General features: G+C 39.2%; 1 protein-coding gene across 3 annotated transcripts in view; it reads right to left on the minus strand.

The window, feature by feature from the left end:
- CLIC4 (chloride intracellular channel 4) overlaps positions 1 to 24,153 on the minus strand; it is a 60,189-nt gene that overhangs the window by 7,128 nt on the left and 28,908 nt on the right. For all 3 annotated transcript variants that reach the window (XM_044997679.1, XM_044997677.1, XM_044997678.1), the window contains exons 2-4: positions 20,146 to 20,255; positions 11,252 to 11,377; positions 6,123 to 6,229 (exon numbers count right to left, since the gene is read on the minus strand). In XM_044997679.1, the coding sequence (XP_044853614.1) occupies positions 6,123 to 6,229; positions 11,252 to 11,377; positions 20,146 to 20,201 (289 nt within the window). In that variant the 5' untranslated portion in view covers positions 20,202 to 20,255. The remainder of the gene's footprint in view (positions 1 to 6,122; positions 6,230 to 11,251; positions 11,378 to 20,145; positions 20,256 to 24,153) is intronic.

The following is a 24,153-nucleotide window of genomic DNA, read 5'->3' on the forward strand; positions in this document are numbered from 1 at the left end:
AACAGTATTACATTGGTGACTCATTTGGTTTGTGATCTACTATAACCCCTAGATCCTTTTCTGTAATACTGGGTCCCAGACAGGCATTTCCCATTGTGTATTTGTGCAACTGATTGTTTCTTCCTAAGTGTGGTACTCTGCATTTGTCCTTATTGAATTTTTTCCTATTTACCTCAGGCCACTTCTTCAGTTTGTCAAGATCATTTTGAATTCTAATCCTGTCCTCTGAAGGGCTTGCAACCCCCTCCAAGCTTGGTATTGTCTGCAAACTTTATACGTGTACTCTCTATGCCATTATCCAAACCATTTATGAAGATACTCAATAGAACCAGACCCAGGACAGATGCCTGCAGGACCCACTCAATATGCCCTTCCAGCTTGATTGTGAACCATGGATAACTACTTTCTAACTATGCTTTTCCAACCAGTTGTCCACTCCCCTTATAGTAGGTGCATCTAAGCTATATTTCCCTAATTTGTTTATGAGAGGGTCATGTGAAACAGTATCAAAAGCTTTACTAAAGTAGAGATATAATCACTTCTACTTCCTCCCTGGCCACAAGGCTTGTTACCTTGTCAAAGAAGGATATTAAGTTGGTTTGACATAATTTGTTCCTGACAAATCCATGTTGACTTATTGATCACCCTATTATCTTCTAGGTGCTTACAAACTAATTGCTTGATTATTTGCTCCATTATCTTTCCAGGTACTGAAGTTAAGTTGACTGGTCTATAATTCCCTGGGTTATCTTTATTCCTCTTTTATAGACAGGTGCTACATTTGCCCTTTTCCCAGCCTCCACAAGGTCTCAAAGATAACTGCAAATGGCTCAGACATCTCTTCAGCCAGTTCCTTAAGTATTCTAGGATGCATTTAATCAGGTCCCGCCAACTTGCAGAATCTACCTTGTCTAAATAATTCTTAACTTATTCTTTTCCCATTTTAGATCATATCCCGTTTACACTGATGTTCACAATAGTAATTATCCAATCACTGCCAAGGTTTTTTTGTTTTTTTTTTTGGGTGATTTAACATTTTGTCCATTGCTGCATTTTCTGTTATTGTCTTTCCCTCTTCATTGAGTAATGGGCCCATCATGTCCTTGGTCTTCCTCTTGCTTTTAATGTATTTGTAAAATGTTTTCTTGTTACCCTTTCTGACCCTAGCTAGTTTAATCTCTTTTTTTGCCTTGGCCTTTTTTAATTTTGTCCCCACACACTTGTGTATTTTTATATTCATCCTTCATAATTTGACCTCGTTTCCACTTTTTGTATGATTTTTTTGGAGTTACAAGTCGCTGAAGATCTCCTGGTTAAGCCAAGGTAATCTCGGTTTTGAAAGCACATGTTAAATTTGTTGCAACTCTCATGCAGATAAGTCTGAACTCTTGAAAAAGCAAATGAATCAAAGACAACAGCAGAGGGCAGTATAGCCCATAAAACTGAAGCATACCTAATTCTACAACAGTGGTTATATTGAAGGAATTTTATCTCTTTTCTAAACGTAAACACTGCAGAAAAATAGTAGGATTGGGTGTTTTACTTACATTCTCCTGCAACAACCATTTAGGAATAAAATAAGATTCCTCTGATGAGTCAAGGGTCCAATCCTGCATTGCTCATGGCTTGTCAATCTCAAAATTTGGGGTGTTATCAGAAAGCAGCAGCGCTTCCCAAATATTGCTATTTACTCTTCACATGGTAAGGTTAAAGCTTTATATCATTTTTAAAAAGATGCAAGCTAATGAAATGAGTGTAAATCAAAACCTTGGATCTGAACATCCTGAATGCTGGGAAAGTTCAGATATAAAGTGTGCAGCTCACCCCCACCACTAGTCCAAAGCAGCTGAAAACCTTTGAACACCATTAAGTTCTATGTGAAATTTGGTACTGCATGTTCAGGTGATTAGTATAAATAGATATTTAACAAGATCCCTCCCCCCCCCTTCACCCAGCTAAAACTCCTATACGTTTTATAGGCAAGTTTGACATCTGAGCAAGTTTACAACCAGCCTCTCCCCCGAGCCAGTATTTATAATGCTGATAAGCTTTTTATTGAAGAAATGGGATTGCTCTGTTCTAGTTTATTACTACTATATGTTGACCTAGTTATTGGAATGTTTACAATACCAATACATTGGTTTAGTTTAATGGGTAGCTGTAGGAAAACAACTAGGAAGGAAACAATGACTCAAGATAAGCCACTTCTCCACAAGCCCTGGAGGGTTAAGAGAATGCCATTACAGGAAAAGCCTGGGAACCAGATGACCAAAAGGATTATAGCAGTTTGAAAAGTCTCCCTCTCAGGAGATGGTGGGGAGCTGGGGCAATCAGATTGACATGCACATGCTGGGGATGTCTGAAGTAGGACTACCTAGCTTACCGTCAGGAGACAATAAGACTTTAAAAATCTAAATGTGTCTCTGTCTTATCTAAACTCCCCTTTTCTCTAAATGCTTTGTTCCTACTGTTAAAAACGAGCAATACTTTGGTTTTCAGAAGGCTGATCAGGAAGAACAGTAGATGCCGGAATTCAGTCTGACCTGCTGAGTAAGCACTCTCAATACACAGAGTACTGTAGTGCAGAGCCCTATCTAGGAGCAGGATAACTGTGGAATTCTATCCAGGATAGGTAAAGGCATTGGGACTGACACCTGAGGGAGTGCACTGAGAGAGTCCAAGGAGACAGAAATGCAGCTAGACCTGTGACCTGCCACTTTACTGTTTCAAAGTAAAAATAATTTAAAAACCATAGCCTTGCTTGTTAAAAGTAGCTCCTTAGGCTGTTGGAACAGATTTTAGAAACCTTATTTACTTCAAGATATTTATGTACCTTAGTTTCACAGAGTGCAGTGCAAAAAGTACACAGATTGGTTGGTGTCAATTGTATACAACACTCATGTTAACACAGGGATGCGCTGGTTACATATGCTATGCTGCAGGGGACAGTTTAAAGTAATAAAACCCAAACTCCAAATTTTACTGGAGTTTTAAGAAATAATGGGTGTATTTCAATTGAATGCTGCTTGACCGTAGCATTGCCTAACTAGGATTCTCTCTTTAGAAATGCTGAAATCCTTTTGTCGAATCCTGTATCTTGAATTAAATGATATTTTAAAGTAACAGCTAAGAGTCCATAGACCTACAACAACAAAATCCATTAGGGAGACACTACAGAGCAGAATTGTTCTGAATATTGTTTTCTTGAACACAGCTGCTATAATAGATCCCTGGGGCAGAAGGTTGCTTGGCAACTGGGAGTTCTTATTTACCAATAAGTAATTTAATCTAAGGTCTACATGTTGCAAACTGAACAACCCATTGTGCCTTTAGTCCGGATTGGTTATGGCATTTTGAGGTTAGTGAGGATAGATGGTTATTCCTGGCAGCAACAAAGCAAGAGAAAAGTATTAGATATAGTTTTACTTAAAATGATGGTTGAGCAGCAGTCAGCACTCGAACTTAAAGCAGTCAGAGGACCACATAGCTTCTACTATTTAATAGTAAATAAATTACTCTCTAATACACACTTTCAAATCTGGTCAGAGTCTTCTGGAATGAGTAACCATCCTTGTTATCAAGAGAGTTCCTTAGCAGCTTCATTTTAACCAGGATTTGGTATCTCTTGTAAAAAAACCTCCTCTTTGGATGTCAACCCCAATAAACAGAAGCCAGCATGTGTGTAGTAACAGAAGTCATGAGCTAGTATTATGCCATTATCCAGCAAGTTTGAAAACATACCCTAAAAATTAATGTCTATTTTATAAGGGTAAAAAAAATATTAAAAAAACAAGTGTATGCAATTGATTACAGACCACACTAATAGTCCAGATACAGCACAGAAAGTGCACTAGAGTATCAATAATTGTAAGGGGCTATCAGACATCTGCTCATTAATGCGCTGGCATATAGATTGGTAGCAAGTGCATGAACGAGATTGTTTACTTATCCAGCCTAATTTCTTGCTCATTTGTAACTGGTATTTGCATTTTATTTACCCTTTGTGGCTTCTGATATTTCTGCGGTCTTCACCTAAAAATATAACCCATGAAAACTCTGCCACAGTGGCAGAGTACGCAAGTTAGATTTACAAGCCTCCAGCTGGCAGAGGCTACCTGGATGATGTAAAGGATGCAACTGACCTTTGAACAGCAGGATACCAATTGGGATGACAGCAGCTTGTATTTGCTAGACAAAGGATCTAGACCAGAGTTAGCTCTAGGGAAAAGCTGCTCAGAGAAACCAAAGGTTGAAACAAGCAGCAGCAAGATACAAGATAGAAAGGAAAATAAATGAGAATTTACAGATGTTTAATATTAAACTGATACTTTAATTTCATGATTGAGAAAAGTTGCAGGGAACATTAATGAGCCTATGATCATTTTAATTCTTAAAATGCTACCCAGTTTCCAGTGGTACAGCACTCAAACTGGAAACTTATAGCAGTGGCGGAAGGGAGTGAAGGTGGATTCTGAAGATGGGAGGGAGTGAGGCCTTCAGGTGACTGCAGAAAGGCATTGAACACTTTCATCACTAGTTTATGGGAAAGTACACTCATTCTCAGAGTTAAAGGTTAATTAAAACTCAGCTTTTACACACAAGTCCTTAACTTTATCATGGACAGGAAATCAATGCATTTCACATCTCTGCTTTTCAATAAATTACTAATGCTGTCCAGGTCCATTTCTAATGAATTTTTGTGCACAGTTTAAGAGCCAAAGTCTGCCTCTACTGATCTTGGGTTGGAGTTTCAGAAGTGCTGAGCACCAACAGCCTCAAATGAAATCAACAGAAATTGTAGATATTTAGCATCTCTGAATATTAGGCCAGTAGTTGCCACTGGAGAACTCAAAGGGCTTGGCTACACTTACAAATTTGCAGCGCTGCAGCAGGGTGTGAAAACACACCCTCTCCAGCGCTGCAAATTGTGGCGCTGCAAAGCGCCAGTGTGGTCAAAGCCCCACAGGGAGGTGGAGTATGGACAGCACTGGGAGCCACAGCCAAAGTAAGCTTCCAGGGTAGAATAAGTCTCTAAATACACAGAATATTTCAAAGTAAATGTGATTAACTATAAAGGAACATTGTCAGTTTAAAAGCGTGACCAGCTGACCAAGACGCCCATAAGTTTAGTGTATATCTGACTAAAAGTCAGATGTTGAAATGCACTATCTATGGAGTCAGTTTACAGCATGTCACAGGGAGGCTGCATGGGGGCAAGTTGAGCATCACTGCACACTTCAAAGAAATTGCATGTCATGGTTAAATTCCCAAAATGGGTATTTACAACACTAGACAGCCAGTTTGACTAGACAGCCTAACTGGTCTGGTTCTCTCAAGGTAGATTCAGAGTCACTGGTTCTGAGATCATTAACTCAAAAGACTAAAAGCCACCTACTCAATCATGGAGATTTTGATTAATAGGATTTAAGATTTACAGTCAGCCATTACAAACTAAAATAGCTTGTGTGTTTTATACCCCTAAAATGCACCAGTAATTAAGAGGCAGGTCCACTAATGTACCAATAGTAACAAATTAATTGCAAGTCATAAACCCCTCAATTAATAGGACCATCAAATTAGTCCACAATTAGTAACTGACATTGGCTGCCCCCAGGAGGAAAAAGGAAGTGAGGTTAAGTGTTGTGGGATGAGGACAGAGTGAAAGTAGTGCTGTCCCACCTTACATGTGTAGCCCTCAGAACTGTCGTCAATACCTTAGTTTGCCCTGAAATAGTGTCTTTATGTAGTTTAAACACACCCATCAAAGAGGTGATCTGGGTAGCCCTGGACTTTCAGAAAGCAAAATCAGATTAAAGGGATGTCTCGTTCAGGGAAGTGATTTGTGGACATCAACAGTGCTGCCTGGACACACAACCTCTGCCATACCCTGTTCTACCTTGTAGAAAGGACGAATAAAGATGTAAACAGAGAGGGGGAAATATTACAAAACAATTAATAAAGAACGAAAGAAAAAGAACAAAAGAAAAAAGAACCAAAGAGAAAATGAAAGAAAAACGAAAGAAAGCCAGAAAGAAAAGAAAAGAAAAAGACAGCTGCTCGTGTCATACCCACAACACAATGAAATACCAGGCACTAGAGATTACAGGACTGAGGTCTCCTACCTTCATTGGCCTCTGGTCTGGAATTCTTGATAAATGCAGAAAATTTGGCAAAGATGTCCATTCCAGCAGTGTTTGATTCTGGGTGCTTTGGTGAAAGCTTTAAGTACCTAAGCAGAAAGATGCAATCATTAGTGGGCAAATATTCCAGTAGCAGTTCTACTACAATATTCAGCGGAAACAATATGACCAGTCAGTCATGTATTGATTAGCATTAAGCAGGCAAAGAAATGTGTACACTCTACTTAGGTTATTAACACATTATATCAGTGGATTTTAACTGGTGATCAGTGGACCCGTGGGGTATACAGACTATGTCTAAGATTTCCAAAGAAATCATTACCTCCATTCAAAATTTCATAGGGGTCCACAAATGAAAAAAAAGGTTGAAAACCATTGTTCTATATTATGTGCATCTTATTAAAAAAACCACAATGTAGTCATTTTCAGGCCCAAAATTTAAGTTTACAAGATCCAAATGGAAATGTTTAGTGTTTTTTTAAAAACAAATATCAATAAACTGTGTTGATTTAAACATTTGCAATGTTGCACTGAAGCAGTGCAATCAGAATCTAGAAATGAAACTTACTGCCAAATGTGAAACTGGCTGTTCTACTTTCACTGTAAACCTCAATGATCTGCAAATACTGAACAGCATAAACAGTGAAAGGGAAACTCAATTTTATTAACTTAAATTGGTATCAATAACATGCAAGGAATTTAAAAAAATAAGTAAATTATGTTTAACCCAAGTGCCCCTTATCTCAATGCAACACATCTATCTATAACATGAGTCAGGACCTGGAATTCTGAAGAACTTCAGTGCTTATTTCTGCGATAAGGATTACCAGAGGACCTGCCAATTCCACTGGAGAATATGAAAAAACCTATATACAGCATGTAAAATGGTATCCGGTTACACTGAGGGTCACAAAGCTTGGATTTCTGAGCTGCCTGTGGGTTTTAGTTATGTGTTCACCAGCAGACCTTTAACATTTTCTGTTCTTTACAAATTTGTAAAGATCAGGAGAGTATAAAATGCCCAGCTAAGCTTTACAAACAAAAATGTTAATGCACAACCCTGTGCAAAGGGAAATACACTGCTCTTTTGAACACTGAGATCCGTCCTATTGCTCTTTTCTGTGAAGCAGTGATATTTTTAAAAGGTTCCTTGTCACTATGTAACTGGAATCTCTTGATCGATACAAACAATATTGTCAGGGCCCGCCCCAGGATGTTTAGAGTGCCCTGAGTTGGGGGAAGAGGGATTGAGTGATGGAACAATGGGCAGCCAACCTGATTGCCCGCCCCTCAGGCTGGTCCTGAATATTGCTATGTCAGTTACATTGAACAAAGAATAGTGCTCATTCTTGTCTAGTTAATGACAGGCAAACTTGTACTTATTTAAGTCAAGACTGCACTGATACTTTTCCTAAACATGAAAATTGGAAGAGTCAGTCAATGTGCTACTTGAAAAATGTACATTTTGACTAACTTTCTAGATTTCTGCTGAAGTTATATTTAATATTTCTTATTTTAGAGATTTTAGGTATTAGTGCCCTTTTATTTTTTTCCCTAAAATATGAACCAAATCTGTTCATATTATGTATTACTTGCCTGCCGCCTATAGTGAGACTAGATACAAATTACATTTATAACACTAAAAATGTTGGTTTTCCATGTTTCTCTTCCCAAATGATACTGGTTACTCAACTGAGATTCAGTTAGTTAAAATTGCCATATATGTAGTTTCTTTTCAACTTTCATCTCCCAAACAATAGCCACAAGACAGCAAATGACTAGTCTTGTATTAAAAAAACCTTACTAAGCTCTGTTGTAATGTAATTTGATCAGGAGAGTCAAAACTAATTTGAAAATGATTTATGGAAACCATGTTAAGCAATTAGGCATATTTTTTATCAAATATCTCTGTGCAAAGTAAACAGTAATACTGATGTATGGGAAGTGTTTTGAAGAGAATTTGTCACTGTCTAGTGTTAGTTAACTAGTTTAAATGAACTATGTTTGAAGTGAGTTTTGGAACCCTTCCAACAGTGCTATGTACACAGGGCCAAAAATCAGTACTATTGTCCACAATGCACCCCCACAATACCACCACCCACTCACTTGTTTGCTTTCCCCCAGAGGATTCCCCTACAAGTCACTTAATATCAAAATAAGGGATTTTAATAGCAATTTTTAATTCCCAGATCCCTCTCTTTTGTGGATTATCCATTGAGACTCAGGCCTGGTCTACATGGGGGAGGGGGGCAAGAGGGGATCGACCTAAGATACGCAACTTCGGCTATGATAACAGCATAGCTGAAGCTGACACATCTTAAGTCGACTTACCTCGCGTCCTCATGGCGCGGGGTCGACTTCCGCCTCTCACTGTGGTGGAGTACAGGAGTTGATGGCAGACCAATTGGGGATCGATTTATCGCGTCTACACTAGACGCAAGAAATCAATCCCCGATAGATTGATCACTATCCGGTGGGTAGTGTAAACATACCCTTAGGCTATGTCTACACTACGGACCTTGCAGCAGGACAGCTGTACCACTGTAGCTGCGGTGCTGAAAGGTCTCTTGTGTAGCCTCTCTATGCTGCTTTTGTCGGTGAAACATATGTCAGTCAGGAAGGGCGGGTGGCTGTTTTTTTCACACCCCTGACCAACAAAAGTTTTGCTGACGAAAGTGCTAGTGTAGACAAAGACCAAGGGTATGTCTACACTGCAATAAGAGGTGTGAATGCAGCAAATGCAGACATATACAAACTAGTTTTGATCTAACTATTTCAAAAAACAATAGCGATGAAGTCATGGCAGCATGGACAGCAGCACAAGTAAGCCACTTCAGTACATACCCACGGCTCTGGGGTTGCAGAGGTGCTGTTGCTATTGTTGTTTGAGCTAGCTAGTTCGAAGCTATCTCTGTCTACATGTGCTGCAGTCACATCTCTCATTGCAATGTAGACATACCCTAAGAATGAGCTCAACCCAGCTCTGACGTCAACTATCTCAAAGTTCGGATCCCAGTTTCTGATTTAACCAATTATACACAGAGAGGCCATTCACAGAAGTTTAACCTAGACTTTGAACACCCTCAGAGTTGACGGTTGAGATCCTGGGTTTTACTCAAGCCCACCTTTAACTGGAGACCACTAACTCTCCCATGACTCCTCTAAAATTGGTGCAAAACTCTGCAGATTATACATAGGGTTCACACAGTAGGTAAGGAGAGCACTTGCAGTATTCAAGACTCAAGAGTGGTTTACAACATAAAATCCAACCAGAAAAAAAATTAGATTAAAAAATAAAGTTGCTTTCTGATCAACAGGAGACCGCTTTATTAGTGTACAGTAAAACAATCTCACTGGTAATTGATCAATCCCTTTTGACCTTCCTTTTTTCAGATGACTGAATAGACACAATGGCTCTTTTCTATTCCAAGAACAGCTTAAGTTTGACTGGAATATTTGATGTTAATAGTTCTCAGCTTAAAGAAACAGACTTTTTGTAATCTTAACTTCCTGACCCTTTCCTATGTGAGATAGAAATACTTCAGTTCATTTACTCTTACATCTACATAGTGCCTGTCACCCCAAAAAGATATTAAAATGCTTGCAGATGTTAATTCAATTCAAAACACTCTTAAAAGCAAAGTCTGTGTTTAGAAAAAGAGAGAAGACTTGCCTTATGGACAGTCAAGTACATGATCTGTCCCAATGAATTTTTTACTTGTAGAGAACTGGACAAGTCCTGCTCCAGATTCTCTTACACCACCCTGGGGCAGAGACTATAATTACATATTTCTGCTTTCTGGAGCAAGCATATAAAAATCAAGCACATGGTGCTTTTAACGTAATAGAGGGGGATTACAGTGGAAATCTGCCCCTCTTATCACTGCAATCCAGTGCTCTGTGAATGGAAAATTGGGTTCTATACACAGTAGAATAACATACACAGTCTGCTTTGCTCCGTTAGTCCTGCCAGCCCAAGGGAAAGGAGACATTTTTAAAAATATGTAACTTAAAAACCATCTGTCCCAGAAGATAAGTGGTCATTGACCTCAAGATTCCTAACAAGAGAAGAAAAAAAAGTGACGTTCCAGAAATCCTTCCTCTTCCTGAAGGCTCAGAGGGGAGAGAGAGAGAGCACGTGCTCAGCTAGCAAGAGACTACCCACGTCACTACCCATGTCTGATCACCACCATAGTGTGCCAGTTGGAGTTTAAAGGGTACTTGATACCGTTTCCTGCTCTTGCACTATATAACCTAATGAATAAAACATGTATTCACATCTTTCCATCACAATTTTGACAGGCTTAAGGCTCAACCTTAGCCTCACATGCACATTTAGAAGCAGGGAGCATATCATTGTGTGCGGCAAGACAGGCCCAAGCCACAGAAAGTCTTGCAAAAATCAGCTACTGCCAACATGCACATAGATATGATTGATTCTGCAATGATTATACAAGATTATCCTTTTTCTTATTCAATAAACTAGGAAGGAATGAGGAAAAACTTTCTAATGGAAAACATGCAAGTCACTGACATTTACCATCTTTATTTGAAATGAACTTTTCATTTTAACCAAAAGGCTGAATGCCATGTCATTTACTTCTAGAAGAATGTCTGCAAATACAAATCTTGCAAAGATTTAACGTTAATGCATTGATATATAGTTCTGTGAAGTGGGGCCCCATTTTCAGTCACACAAGTATAATCTTATTAGCATGGCCTTCGTACCCTGCCTCCCTTCTAGCACACAGCCCCACCCTCAACCACCAAAAATGAAAAATATTCAGGCTCCAATATGCATGTATAAAATGGTAACCATTGATTACAGATAATCTCTAGTCTACTTCCACGTTGATTTCTTCCTAAACAAATGGGTATTTATAAAATATATGGGTTTTGGCTGAAATATTTAAGGCCTCAATCCATATTACAAAGATTCAGATTTTCTTTTGTTTTATGGGAAGCATCTTAAACTTGGTTAGCACTAGTACTTGCACTATGTATTGCAGGTAGCTTCTCCATAAACAGGAATTTAAACAAAGCAACACCAACAACCCTGAGGTCAGACACCATGCTACTGTTGCCAAATACATTTTCCCCACAACACTTACTTGGGTGGACACAAGACATCTTCAAGGAACTCTTCAATCTTGTTCACATCTGTTTTCACTTCACCATTGTAGGTAATAAAGGGTGGATGAGTCCCTGGAGCCAAGTTCTGAAGGTCTGCTGGTTTCCTATGGTGTGATGCAAATGTGATAAAAACAATTTTAAAAGGAACAAGTGAGCACAGTACAGACATGATCCCAGCTATCAATGCTACCTCTGATCACAGAGGTACTGCCTGAGGCCAGCTCTGCCCCCCTAGTTGAGTTAACAAGAGCCTCAGTGGTGCAACGGTGCTTTCAGTAAGCAACAACAAACGAACAGGAGTTCAATGCCTTGCAAATTTTATGAGAATTATACTAGTGAAGTTTTTAATCTCAATGTATTTGTGGTTCTTCAAAATTTGCTTTAATTCTTAATTAGCTGTTTTCAGATCTCCTTTGTAGGAATAGTAGAATACAGTAGAACCTCAGAGTTATGAACACCTCAGGAATGGAGAATGTTTGTAATTCTGAAATGTTTGCAACTCTGAACAAACCATTATGGGTGTTCTTTTAAAAGTTTACAACAGAACATTCACTTAATACAGCTTTGAAACTTGACTGTGCAGAAGAAAAATGCTGCTTTTAACCATTCTAATTTAAATTAAACAAGCACAGAAACAGTTTCCTTACCTTATCACTTTTTTTTTTTTTAAACTTTCCCTTTATATTTTTAGTAGTTTACACTTAATACAGTACTGCACTGTATTTGCAGTTTTGGTTTGTGTTTGTTTTTGGGTCTCTGCTACTGACTGCGTATTTCCGGTTCCAAATGAGGTATGTGGTTGACTGGTCAGTTCATAACTCTGGTGTTTAACTCTCAGGTTCTACTGTATATAGTTATTTTGAGATGTTTAGGGTGTAATTTCTTTCCTCGCCTTCAGGTCTGTTTTACCCTCCATGTATGTTGGTACATGGAGCAACCTGAATGGAACCTGTATGCATCCCTAATACCTCTACTTCTCCACATCCAAATCTTTCCTAATGGATATAAATTAAACCAGAAATAAAATTAAAACACCACACATGCCGTTCTTTGCCAACAAAAAAAGCCATGCAGTAAGGAGAAAAGCATGCCCTACTATCAATCTAAGATTAGGAGGTGACTTTTTTTCCCTCTAAGTAAATAGTGAGGAAAGTAAGATTTTCCTGGCAAGAACCATGGACATGTGGTGGGGAGAGGAGGATATCACTGACTGGCACCGTTGTAAGTACTTGGATTCTATAGGGATGAGCAAGGCATCAAGTTAAATGCTTCAATGTCTCTAAATTAAATCTTTATAAAAAGACATTTGGTGACACCTCTTGCTTTCTGGGCTGTCTACCCACAATGCCTTTCATGCTGTATTTCTTGTCAAGCCTAGCTAGTTTATTTTATGGGCACTTGGCTGCTGCTCCTTCTCCCTTAGTTGGTAGTGGTGGAGTGGTGACAGCATGCAACATTGCAGGCATGCATCTAAAAGCTGTGTGCCAGCCTCATGTGCATCCGTCCACTCACATTCATTCTGACTTGCGTAATTTATTCCTTTCAACACAAGGTGTGTTTGCACATCTACTATTTCATTTGTAGCATCAGACATAGGGAAGCAGAGGGACATTTAATGTTCGAGTGCAGAAGTTGAGAAGTTCAGGCAGGGGATGGGAATAAAGGATCCAGGCTCTCAATAATCTAAAAATAGCTCCCTTCAAATACTCTCCTATAAGAAACCCCCATGGAATTCAATACTTCCATGCTAGTGTGGCAGTCTTAACTCAAACTGGAATTACAATACTATGTGTCAACTCTTCATCAGTCTTATAGCGGAAGTTAAATCCTGGACTGCAGCCAGTGATTCTTTATGGTCCAGAACAGTTTCTCTGGCAAGCATAAATAGGAATTTGAGGTTATATTCATGCTCTAGATGATTTTAGGGTGTATCTATAGCACGATTCTCAAACTAAAACCCTTGTCCACACTGATCAACGAAACTATGCTAGCAGCAATAAGTGGAAAGAAGATTGTTTCAAACTGGTGTGGAAAAGCACAGAGGTGCATAGATAACACCTTTAAATTTAGTTAATCAAGCATACCTATAGTTACCAGATAGTACTGCAGCAATCTGAGACAGTGTAAATTCCTACAGAATTAAAAAGTCATGCTAGATTTCATTCCCTGGCTACAGCACAAATCTTTTAACAGAAGAAGTAGCAATAGCCATAAAAAGGCTCTAATGCTTTGGCAGATGTACACAGGATCATTTGTACTTATGCTATAAGCATCTTATTAATTACATGCAGCTGAAATTACATGCAAAACTAAACTTCATTGTCAGTTCTCAAGCACCTCAGTGTTAAGATTAACACCCACTTTTAGTCTGGTGGCATTTTAGTAAAAATGGCAGAAGTCAGATATTGAGGCAAGTGTGGCATTTTTCATTTTCCAAGTAGTTCTCACTCATTGCAGAGTGCCATTTGCCTCCCTCCCCCCTTGTTCTATGCCAGAGGGCTCTGCAAGTCAGTTCATACCTTAACCTTGTATTAAAATACAGCTCTGTACACCTGCAACAACTGCAGGAAGTCATCATGGCTCCCTTCCAATTTTGCACATCGACTAAAATAAAAATTCCTGAAAAGGAATGTTATCTAAACAAATGCAGCCAAAACCACTGGACTTGCAATAATGCTCTCAAGGAGAAGATTTAATTTCAGAAACAGACAAGACTTCACACTAATGAAATATCAAAAGGGAAGGTTTCTACATGATTTCAAATGACATTGAAGTAGTTTATTAGCTGCACTGTGTCCTGAAATAAAATTGACATATGAAAACAAAGCATGTGGAATAATGTATAGACACCTGTGCAGCCTAGAATATTGGCTCAACAAAGCACATTTCACCCAAGGTTCTCAAAGCACTTTACAAACAAAACCTCAAATGCTGTGCTGTTTGCCTCCTTCCATTTTACAAACGAGGTAACAGGCAAAGAGTTTAAGGCCCAAGTCAGCCAGCACAGCCCCAGGAATAGAATGCAGGAGTTATGACCCACAGTTTCCTATGCTTACCATTAGTTCATGCTTATCTTACAAGCCACAACCTCAAACACTACTTGATTATTTATGGGTATGTCTAACATTGCAGCTGACAGCATGCTTCCCAGCTCGGGCAGACATGCACTAGCTCTGCTCGAGCTGGCGCGCTTAAGAGAGCAGGGTAGCTGGGCGCAGTATGGGCAGTGGCTCAGGCTAGCTGAGTAAGTACGTACCCGGTGTTCTAGGAAAGTTTGTTCTCCAGCAACTAGCTGGTGCTGCTGCCTGTGCTATACCTGGCTACGCTGCTTTTAGTGGACTCGCTTGAAGAGAGATAGTACGTCTGCCTGCCTGAGCTGGGAAGCACCTTCCCAGCTACAACTAGAGGTACCCTATGAATGCAGTGGCATGTCCTTAAAAGAGTTTATCAGACTCTTCTCAGGCCGCATGGCCTCCCTTTACTCCTTTGATGTTCAGAATAAGAGGTCAATGGTGTGCTTAAAAAGCTGTATCCCAGAAATTACAGAAAACAGTTTGGTTATAAATGACTTGACTGGATAGCAAGATGGCCTAGTATTAGCCGTTATATGAAAGTTAGAATGAAAATTGGTTTAGTATATATTGTGCCTAGGGGCTGCAACAGAAACCTTTAAAAAATTATTTTGTCTCTTTCACTGAGCTTCTAAAAATATTGATTTCTACTTTGATTTGCAGGTGTGGGCTATATGAAGTTTACAGCTCAGATCTGTGTTAGGGCTCGTCTCTGCACCAGCTGGGATGCAACTTCTAGTGAGTACCAATGTGCTGCACACTAACTGGCCCACGTGTTTGAAACAGGACTACATTAATGCACATAAGCAAACTTTTAGCATGCACTAGCAGGGTCCACATGGGCCAGTTAGAATTTACACCCCAGCTGGTGCAGACTAAAGCACAGTGTAGACAAGCCCTTCCTAAGAGCAATTTGTCCATTTAATTATCTGGTGACAACTGAAATCTAGTTTGGCTATTTACCACATTTTAGGAAAGTAAACTTGTCTGCACTCGAAGGTTAACATGGACTATGGTAGGTGTGAATTTAAAGCACAAACGCTGCTCCTAATCATATCCAAGTGTAGACACTTATTCTAGAACTCTTGCTTCTGAATAACTGTCCACACACGGAGTTAATCAGGAACAACTCTGTGTGTATACAAGCCCTTAAAGTTGAATAGCATAGTAAAAGCCAGAGAAGTGGGTTAGCATGACTGAGTGGTGTTTGTCTGACACATGCTGAAGCAAATCTCCAAGTAGCACATTAGCAAAAAGGAAACCTTCCCCCACCTTACACAGGCTATTATTTATGGGCAGTCCTTGACTGTTTTAGGGGTGGAAATTAGTTATGGACTAGGTGTCAGTTTTATAAATTTGAAGAATAGTTTAAAAATAGAATCTCAAAAGTGTAAACTAATGCTCCCAAACAGGATTTCTAAATGAAACTGAACACACGCTTGCCTTGAATTTTATTACAAGATTCAGTTTTTACACTGCAGGCCTGCTCCAGTCACCAGAACAAATTAAATTTCTGCACATAAAAAGTTGTGTTACTGAAAAGGGAAAGAATAGAGCCTCTGTCTTTGACTGCATAGAAGCAAGAAATGTATGGTCTCACTGAAATGCTGGCATGTCTCATTTAATTCAGTCTGTGTGCATATTTTCTCTTGTGACCCTAGTAACTAATAGTTGAACTGAGAACTGCAAAATATTCTTTTGTTTGCACATTACTATATTTAACATAATTTACGAAAGGAAAATACACATCAGACAAAGTAAATCAAATAAGATTCAGTTCTTCTGGTGTGTCCCAAAGTTGTTTGTGAACTTTTGTACCAAACCATGACCTGCTAAGACAACTACAGAATTGAATTAGAGCTCCTGTAGATCTTTCATTTAAGGCCAAACACTGACCTTACAGTGTCAAAAATTAGTTATTGCAAACTAGGCCTGCTATTGTATACATATTGTTCTGTACTGCCAAGCAAGAGGATGGCTTGCAAGTATACCCACAATTTCTAGGTTAGTGAGATAAATTAATGAGTGAAAAGTTCTTATCACCTAACTTTCACAACAAGTTTGTGGCTGTCCATAATGGGACAAAACAGGAGCAGTAAAGTTTGGAAAATGAAGCTTAAGAATATGTACAGCATGTTAAACTTGGGGGGATAAAAGTATAAGAGCATATGATAGTCACTGAATACTGTATTCCTGGAAGCCATTCCTAATGGCACTATTACGAATATGGAGACAAATGCCAGCACCCATTCTTATCTTGGTAAATGGTAGAAAACCTACATGTAAATAAGGCTCCAATTTAATTGAAACATTCAACTACCCTTATGTGCCATGTGGCACTACTGCTAGGCATATGGAAATCCAGGCACATTGATCAACAAGTTAACAGCAAAATGTGCATTTCTGTAGCCTTATTTCGAACTTTTTTTTTTTACGCAAAGATTTAACCTCTATTCAAGATTTTAATTACTTGTAGTGACTGCAGATGTGTCCCTCTATCACAGAGCACATCTCCATCACTATAAGGTCAGGTACAAAACAAAATTCCAACCGCTTTACTCTAATCCTATTTCTCAGTTTTGAATCTACTTTGTATTTTTTCCTCTAAATCAAAACCTAGAGAACTAGAAGGAAAGACTTATTAGGATGGAGACAGGATAATTTAAACCTCTTGCAATCAAGTTAAACCTGAAATTTCTTTCCATTAATGACCAGATGTGAAGAGTATACAGAAACAATGCAATCTGAACAGAAATCTTTTGCATTTCTAATTACATGTCTGACATGAGTAGAAGTGACCCAGATACTTCTCATGCTTATAAATACATAATGGTTCTATTAACATGGTCCTCTAATTTGTTTTCCAGAAGTTGCACTGGGTTTTTAAAGTATGCAATCAATAAAAGCAATGTGAGCCCAGAGCTAAAACCCTGTAGAAGCCTGAAGTCTGTTTTGGAGGGTCCACAAACCACACAGAGTTAAATGGAAGATTCAATACATGTAGTTTGTGTGAGCTGGAAGCAACACCTATGTTTAACAAGGAAACCCTATCCAGCCCAAAGAACTTTATAACACTGCTACAAATGCAGTCATGTCAAATAAAGACTTTTCTTTTAAATGTGTCCTGTCTCATGGCTGTATGGAGGAACACTTAACACTGGATTATCAGTATGGAGTTAACCTCAGTCTGTGGTGCTAAAAGGTTTCTGTTCCAATGCTGGCAATATCAACAAAAGCTAAATCAAACTAGTTTGTTATTAGAAATAAAGTTCAGGATGTCTCATGCTGGCCTCCTCTTGCCAGACTTTTTAAAAAAAGCTCTGACAGCAATATCCACATATTTCTTTGGTTTTACTCTTAGGCGAACACAATAGATTATGTTCTTTACTCCCAATAGGAAAAATTAAGTTTGTAATTAATATTAAAGTCTAGAATGCCATAGGCTTTCCCTTCTTCTGCCACTTCAAAGTTAACCAGATTGATAAACATTTGTTTTCAACCCAGATTATCCTGCAATACAAATAGCCATTGAAAGTGAGTATTGTAAGAGACTAACCTATTAGTATGTTCTTTAAAGAAACTGGATAGGAAAAATTCATCTGTTCTAGGAAATATTAAGGGTGTGTACCTGGTGACAAAATATTTTTTAACTATACTGAGTGATTTTCTGTGTGGTTTGGTACAGAAAGACCTTCCAACTTTCACTGTCACCCAATACAAATGTACAGGTATGCTGGAAATCTAAGGAAGCTATAACCACATTGATCATATATTGGAGGTAGCCTTGTTATTCTGTATCCACAAAAACAACAAGGAGTCCAGTATCAGAGGGGTAGCCGTGTTAGTCTGGTTCTGTAGAAGCAGCAAAGAATCCTGTGGCACCTTATAGACTAACAGACGTTTTGCAGCATGAGCTTTCGTGGGTGAATACCACGAAAAGACTTCTTGCATCCGAAGAAGTGGGTATTCACCCACGAAAGCTCATGCTGCAAAACGTCTGTTAGTCTATAAGGTGCCACAGGATTCTTTGCTGCTTCAAGGAGTCCAGTGACACCTTGAAGACTAACAGATTTATTTGGGCATAAGCTTTTGAGGGTAAAAAAAACCTCACTTCTTCAGATGCATGGAGTGAAAATTACAGATGCAGGCATTATATAATGACACATGAAGAGAAGGGAGTTACCTCACAAGTGGAAAACCAGTGTTGACAGGGCCAGTTCAATCAGGGTGGATGTAGTCCACTCCCAGTAATAGATGAGGTGGTGTCAATTCCAGGAGAGGCAAAGCTGTTTTTGTAATGAGTCAGCCACTCCAAGTCCCTATTCAAGCCCAAATTAATCATATTAAATTTGCAAATGAATTTTAGTTCTGCTGTTTCTCTTTGAAGTCTGTTTCTGAGGGCTTGGCTACACTTACAAATTTGCAGCGCTGCAGCAGGGTGTGAAAACACACCCTCTCCAGCGCTGCAAATTGCGGCGCTGCAAAGTGCCAGTGTGGTCAAAGCCCCAGCGCTGGGAGCGCGGCTCCCAGCGCTGTCCGTTATTCCCCACAGGGAGGTGGAGTACGGACAGCGCTGGGAGAGCTCTCTCCCAGCGCTGGTGCTTTGACTACACTTAGCGCTTCAAAGCGCTGCCGCGGCAGCGCTTTGAAGTGCTAAGTGTAGCCACAGCCTGAAGTTTTTTTTGTTCAAGTATAGCGACGTTTAAATCTGTTACAGAATGTCCAGGGACACTGAAGTGTTCTCCTACTGGCTTTTGTATGTTACAATTCCTAATGTTCGATTTGTGTCCATTTATTCTTGTGTGTCATTGATCATATAATTCCCACTAAGATATACTCCAGTCACCCCTTGTTAATAAGGGCCAGGAATATATAAAGTGATCTGTGTGACATAATATACTTTATTTTGCATCCTATTTACAGAATACACTACAGATGGCCTTTGGCAAGCAAATGCATATTTCTCTCCTAGTTCACAGATACAATATTTGATTCTAGGTTACTGTCCTGTGTTTGTCTCACTAACCTGAATGGTATTGAGCCACTCATATTAAAAGGACAATGCCTTTGAGGTTCAGGGCACTAAAGATATTAACTCAACTGGGGATGACGCTGGGAAAAAAAAGGGGGAAACTTTGCTGAAAATTTGACAAGGGCTACATTTTTTGTGTCATGTGTGATAATTTAGTCACACACATACAATTAAGTGTCTCACACAGGAATACGGTTGGTCTGTTAATGAAGCACTGATCATCTAAGCCTTTGTGCATGGCAAAAGTTTTCCAGATAAATAATCAAGCATGCACAGCACATTAAAAATAAAATAAAGGAGTAACTGAGACGTTGAGACCAATCTCCACATCTCAAAAAGGTAAGTAAATATAGGAATTTGTTCATAACGGACAGAGGCTGGATCATAAGCCAGTTATCTATAGTCCTTGTTTAAATAAGTGTCCTATGTTACTTGTTCAGTTAAGGCAGCATCCACTAACATGTCTTCCCATGAGTTAGCTTTACAGAAACCATCACTGGACATTAAAGCTGGCTTTCAATAATGTAAACAGATGTGAGAACTCAAATTGGGCAAGACCTTGCAACCATCATGCAGTGACACACACCACCAAATAAGTATTCGACCATAGGTGCTTTAGAGAATATACCCATGGCACGGTGATCGCTGCAAGAAGTCAGTCATGTTTGAAATAAGATGTACTAAGTAAAATTTGGAAGCCTTAGACCTAAACACATCAGACTGAGAAATGAAGCTACTGTACATTTGGCAGAGAAACAATGTTTCTTACCTCTTCAGGTCAACGGTTGTGACACTAAACACTACTCCCTTGAGCCACAGAATCATGAAGAGTCTCTGGGAAAAGGGACAGTTTCCTATGCTTTCACCATCACTGCCAGCCTGTGAAAGAGAAACAGGTCATTAATATCGAAGGGTACCAGTAGGTGTACTATCCATTCTATGTCTCACACCCCCCTTCCCGTTACCGGTAGCTCCTGAAATAAAAGCAGAGAGTTAGTAGTAAGGTCTATGACTAAATTTTACTCATCATGTCTCCACCATGCCAGTATAACACAGCACTCAACTCCCAGAGTCTCATCCTGACTAGCACTGGGTTCAGAGTAAAGGCTGCGAAGGATTCTCTGGGAGCAGCCCTATGGCTGTTCCAAAGTCCTGCTCAGGATATTACCATACAATACCCAACAGAGGGGATTCCTCAGCATGTCTTAAATGAAAATTTCCAGAATTGTTGGGTTTACCATCCTTCTTAGTATAGTGCATGAAAAACAGATTTAAAAGCTGTATTAAAAATATTGCTATTACACATCTTTCATTTTATCCTTTAACCCCCTGTGGCAGGGAGCACTCCCAATCCTATTGCACTTAAATGGCTAGTAGTAGAACTTCCAGATTGACTACACTGGGGATTGAATGTACACGCTGAAGTATTATTTGTATTCAAGAATATCCTACAGAGTGTTAGGTGCTGTCCACACAGGTACGGCAAAATTCCTGTACCAAGGAGCTTGCCATCTAAGATAAGCAACATATGAAGGATGGGAATAGATGGATAAGCCAAACCATCAAAATGATATAGTCTGCTTCCCCTCTAACTCACCAAGGTTAGTTTAATTACTCACAGGAGCCATGGTAGAAATAGATATTGAAAATAAGGGAGTTGCTTTATGAGTCAGTTTCCATGTGAAAGGCTGTCTCAAACACAAGGTTTCAGTTTGAATCCAACACAGATTGGTAGTGATTGAAAGTTATCACTTGATGGCAGGTAAGTCACCTGCATAAAACCACGTTGTGGGGTGATGGTCTCAGTCTCATTTCCAAAGGACAGATGTTTATCTCACAAAACCATCAGAACATATGGAACCCCAACTGACTCTCTCAAAGGGGGGGGGGGAGAACTGTATAAGCCATTGAAGTTGAACCCTGTCGTTCCTAGAAGTCACAGTGAGGAAAAAACAGGGAAGGGAGGAGAAATTGCATTGCTGCTGCTTAAGCAATATATGCATTTTAATCTCACAAGGGTATATAAGACTTTCTACTCTCCCTCCCATCTGGCAGGGCAGCACCATACAAACCTCTGCTCTCCCATATGCTGGTGATGTGACTTATAAATACATTCAGGACTGTACAAGGATAGTGAGCATTAAAAAGGAGCATGAGAGACTCACTTGCCACACACATCTCCATCCTAAATAAGATGCCAACAATGGAAAACGCTGCAGCTTTAACTCTTAAAATCCTAGCTCTTGCCCAGGCACTGGTTTGTTGTGCTTCCAATGACTCAAAGGAAATAAACAGCGAGGGATCATTAAGGAGAGGTGTGAAATGCATGCCTCCTCTGGGAGTATAAACTTGGATGCCTGCATCGGCTTTGTTTGTTGCCAAGTTGCTTTTTATTGGTCATTTGTTGTGACCATTGTACAATGATTCTCTGCAACAAAGGCAGGACTGGCACTTTAGTAGAGATGTGAATTATGCTGCGGTTTTGCATACTTGTAAAGATGACTAACCTACTTGCTTCTTATTTCCTTTAATGACTGTTTATGGATATTTTAAAACAGTTTTTGATGTACGTAAAAATAGCTCATCTTTCGAGTATTAGATGATTCAAGAACTTTTTAACATTAAGTGGCAACTAAACTTCACCTGAACACATCTTTTGATGGCAACATTCCAACAGATAATTCTATGGTGACCTTTCCACTTATTTCCCTTCTTTTGGGGTGAATTGCTATAGTAATGTTCTACCCCATTTCTGCTACCCCTCATTGAGTGAGAAGAACTGCAGTCAGCCAGTTTCAATTAGTGACTATGTATCTCGATTATATTGTGGATCTTTTGAGGAAAGGCAAGATTCACTATCTGCAGTCATAAGTGACATCATGGTAAGACTATCTTCATCCATACATGACAGGAACAATTTTCATACAGACAGTATCTTAGCACAACAAAGATCCATTACATGATCACAATAAGACACTCCGCAGCATGCAATGATTTGTCTCTAATGACTGCTTTGCTAGGACAATGAATTTATGCATGTATGTACAGCTTAAGTAATGTTACATTTTTAGTGGAAAAATTCCCAGGCAAGAAAGATTTCTGTTTCTAACCTTGTCTATTAAAACATTTGAACGTTGTAGTTAAACATTGAAAAGTCAGGTAATTAGAACACTGGACCAGTAGTTCAAGAAAGAAAAAAAAAAAGCTTAAGTGTTAAGAAGTCTAGAAGTAATCTTAAGGTTTCATCATCAATCTTAGGGATTTCTGGTCACTAAATTCCTTTATTTGTAAGGTAAGAAATAGAAGTACATCTAAAGTTCACCATTAGAACTATTTGGTTTTTAAATTTGAAAAAGTTTTATCCTACCTACCTCTATATAAGTCATCTAATTAAAATAAAATATCATTGAACTGTTGCCAACTCATGACTATCACAAGTCCAGCTAGATTTGGAGTTTTTCTTGAAGTCCCAGTTCCTGGACTCATGACTATACAAGAATCTCAGTTTTTATTTTAAAATGTAAGTTTCTAACCATGAGTTCTGTAGACAAGCTTGAAAATGTGAAAAATTCTAAAGGCTCAAAGACTAGAAAGCAATTGAAAACAAAAATGTTTTTTTAAAACCTCACGATAAACTAATCTCATGATTTTTAACACTCCGTATTGGTCATGGTGTATCTGCCATCTGGGAATAGGCTACAGTAGAAAGTCCTTCCCAGGGAGCCTTTCCTCCATGTAGTCAGAGTAAGTCACCTGAGTTGAGAGGCAGCTGGAAGTTTTGCAAAAAGCTTTGCTACTGTAATGTTCAGTAATTGCACTGGGCAGTTTCTTAATATAGATCCACTTCAATGATGTTTATAAGTTCAGAAAAGCATCCTCACTCCAGGAGCTCTGATGAACACTCAAGACCCAAATATGCTGTAAGAACTGGTACCCGAAAGACCCACCAGCTCCTGACAAGCTTCAGCACTTCTGCTCTACAGAAACAGAGTGGTTCTTGGACTCAGTGGCTCTGATCCTGTAAAACTGAATGTCCGCATCACTCCCAGCCTGCAGACAGCATGAAGTTCATAGAGTTCACAAGTCAGTAAACAACTGCAGAAGTATCAGTAATCATTCAAACATTCCAAAACTCCTCAGAGGCACAAACCCCCAAATAAGGACACTTGAACAAACAGAGTTTGGAATCTGCAGACCAAGCCACTTTTCAGACAGGATGTTGCAAGAGAGACCAGAACATTCTGCAACTAGTAAAATACTTTTGAACCTTTTAAAAATCAGAAGTACCACAGGAGCTTCTGGAAGAAGGCCACCAGAAATTTCAGGTGGAGTTAGCTTATTGTATTTTAACACACACAAAGCTAGAAAGGAGTCACAAATCTGATTTATAATGGAGACCTAGCTAAAGCCTTAACTGCAAAGCTTGTACTAGGACTCATCATTAGAGCTCCATGAGACCCAACTTCAACATCCCCTTTTCTCAGCATTTCTCCTCAAACACTAGTCTCATTACCACAAATATCCCTTTTGTCGGGCTGCCCCATCCTTTTGAATTATTTGCTACAGAAGGGACAGATAAGACCATTTTAGTCACCATTTTACCATTATGTAGGATTTCAAGGAAGAGATGAAGACAAAACCCAAGCTAAAGAACTGCAGATTGTGCCTCCTTAGAATAGCTCAAAGTAAGTAATCAGTACACTGGAGAGACTAGATTTTACTGTATGCCAGTGGAAATGTAACTGCTATGATACTGAAACATGAAAAGTTTCTGTAA

This window comes from Mauremys mutica, chromosome 23, assembly GCF_020497125.1.
Source record: "Mauremys mutica isolate MM-2020 ecotype Southern chromosome 23, ASM2049712v1, whole genome shotgun sequence".
Taxonomy (NCBI): Eukaryota; Metazoa; Chordata; order Testudines; family Geoemydidae; genus Mauremys; species Mauremys mutica.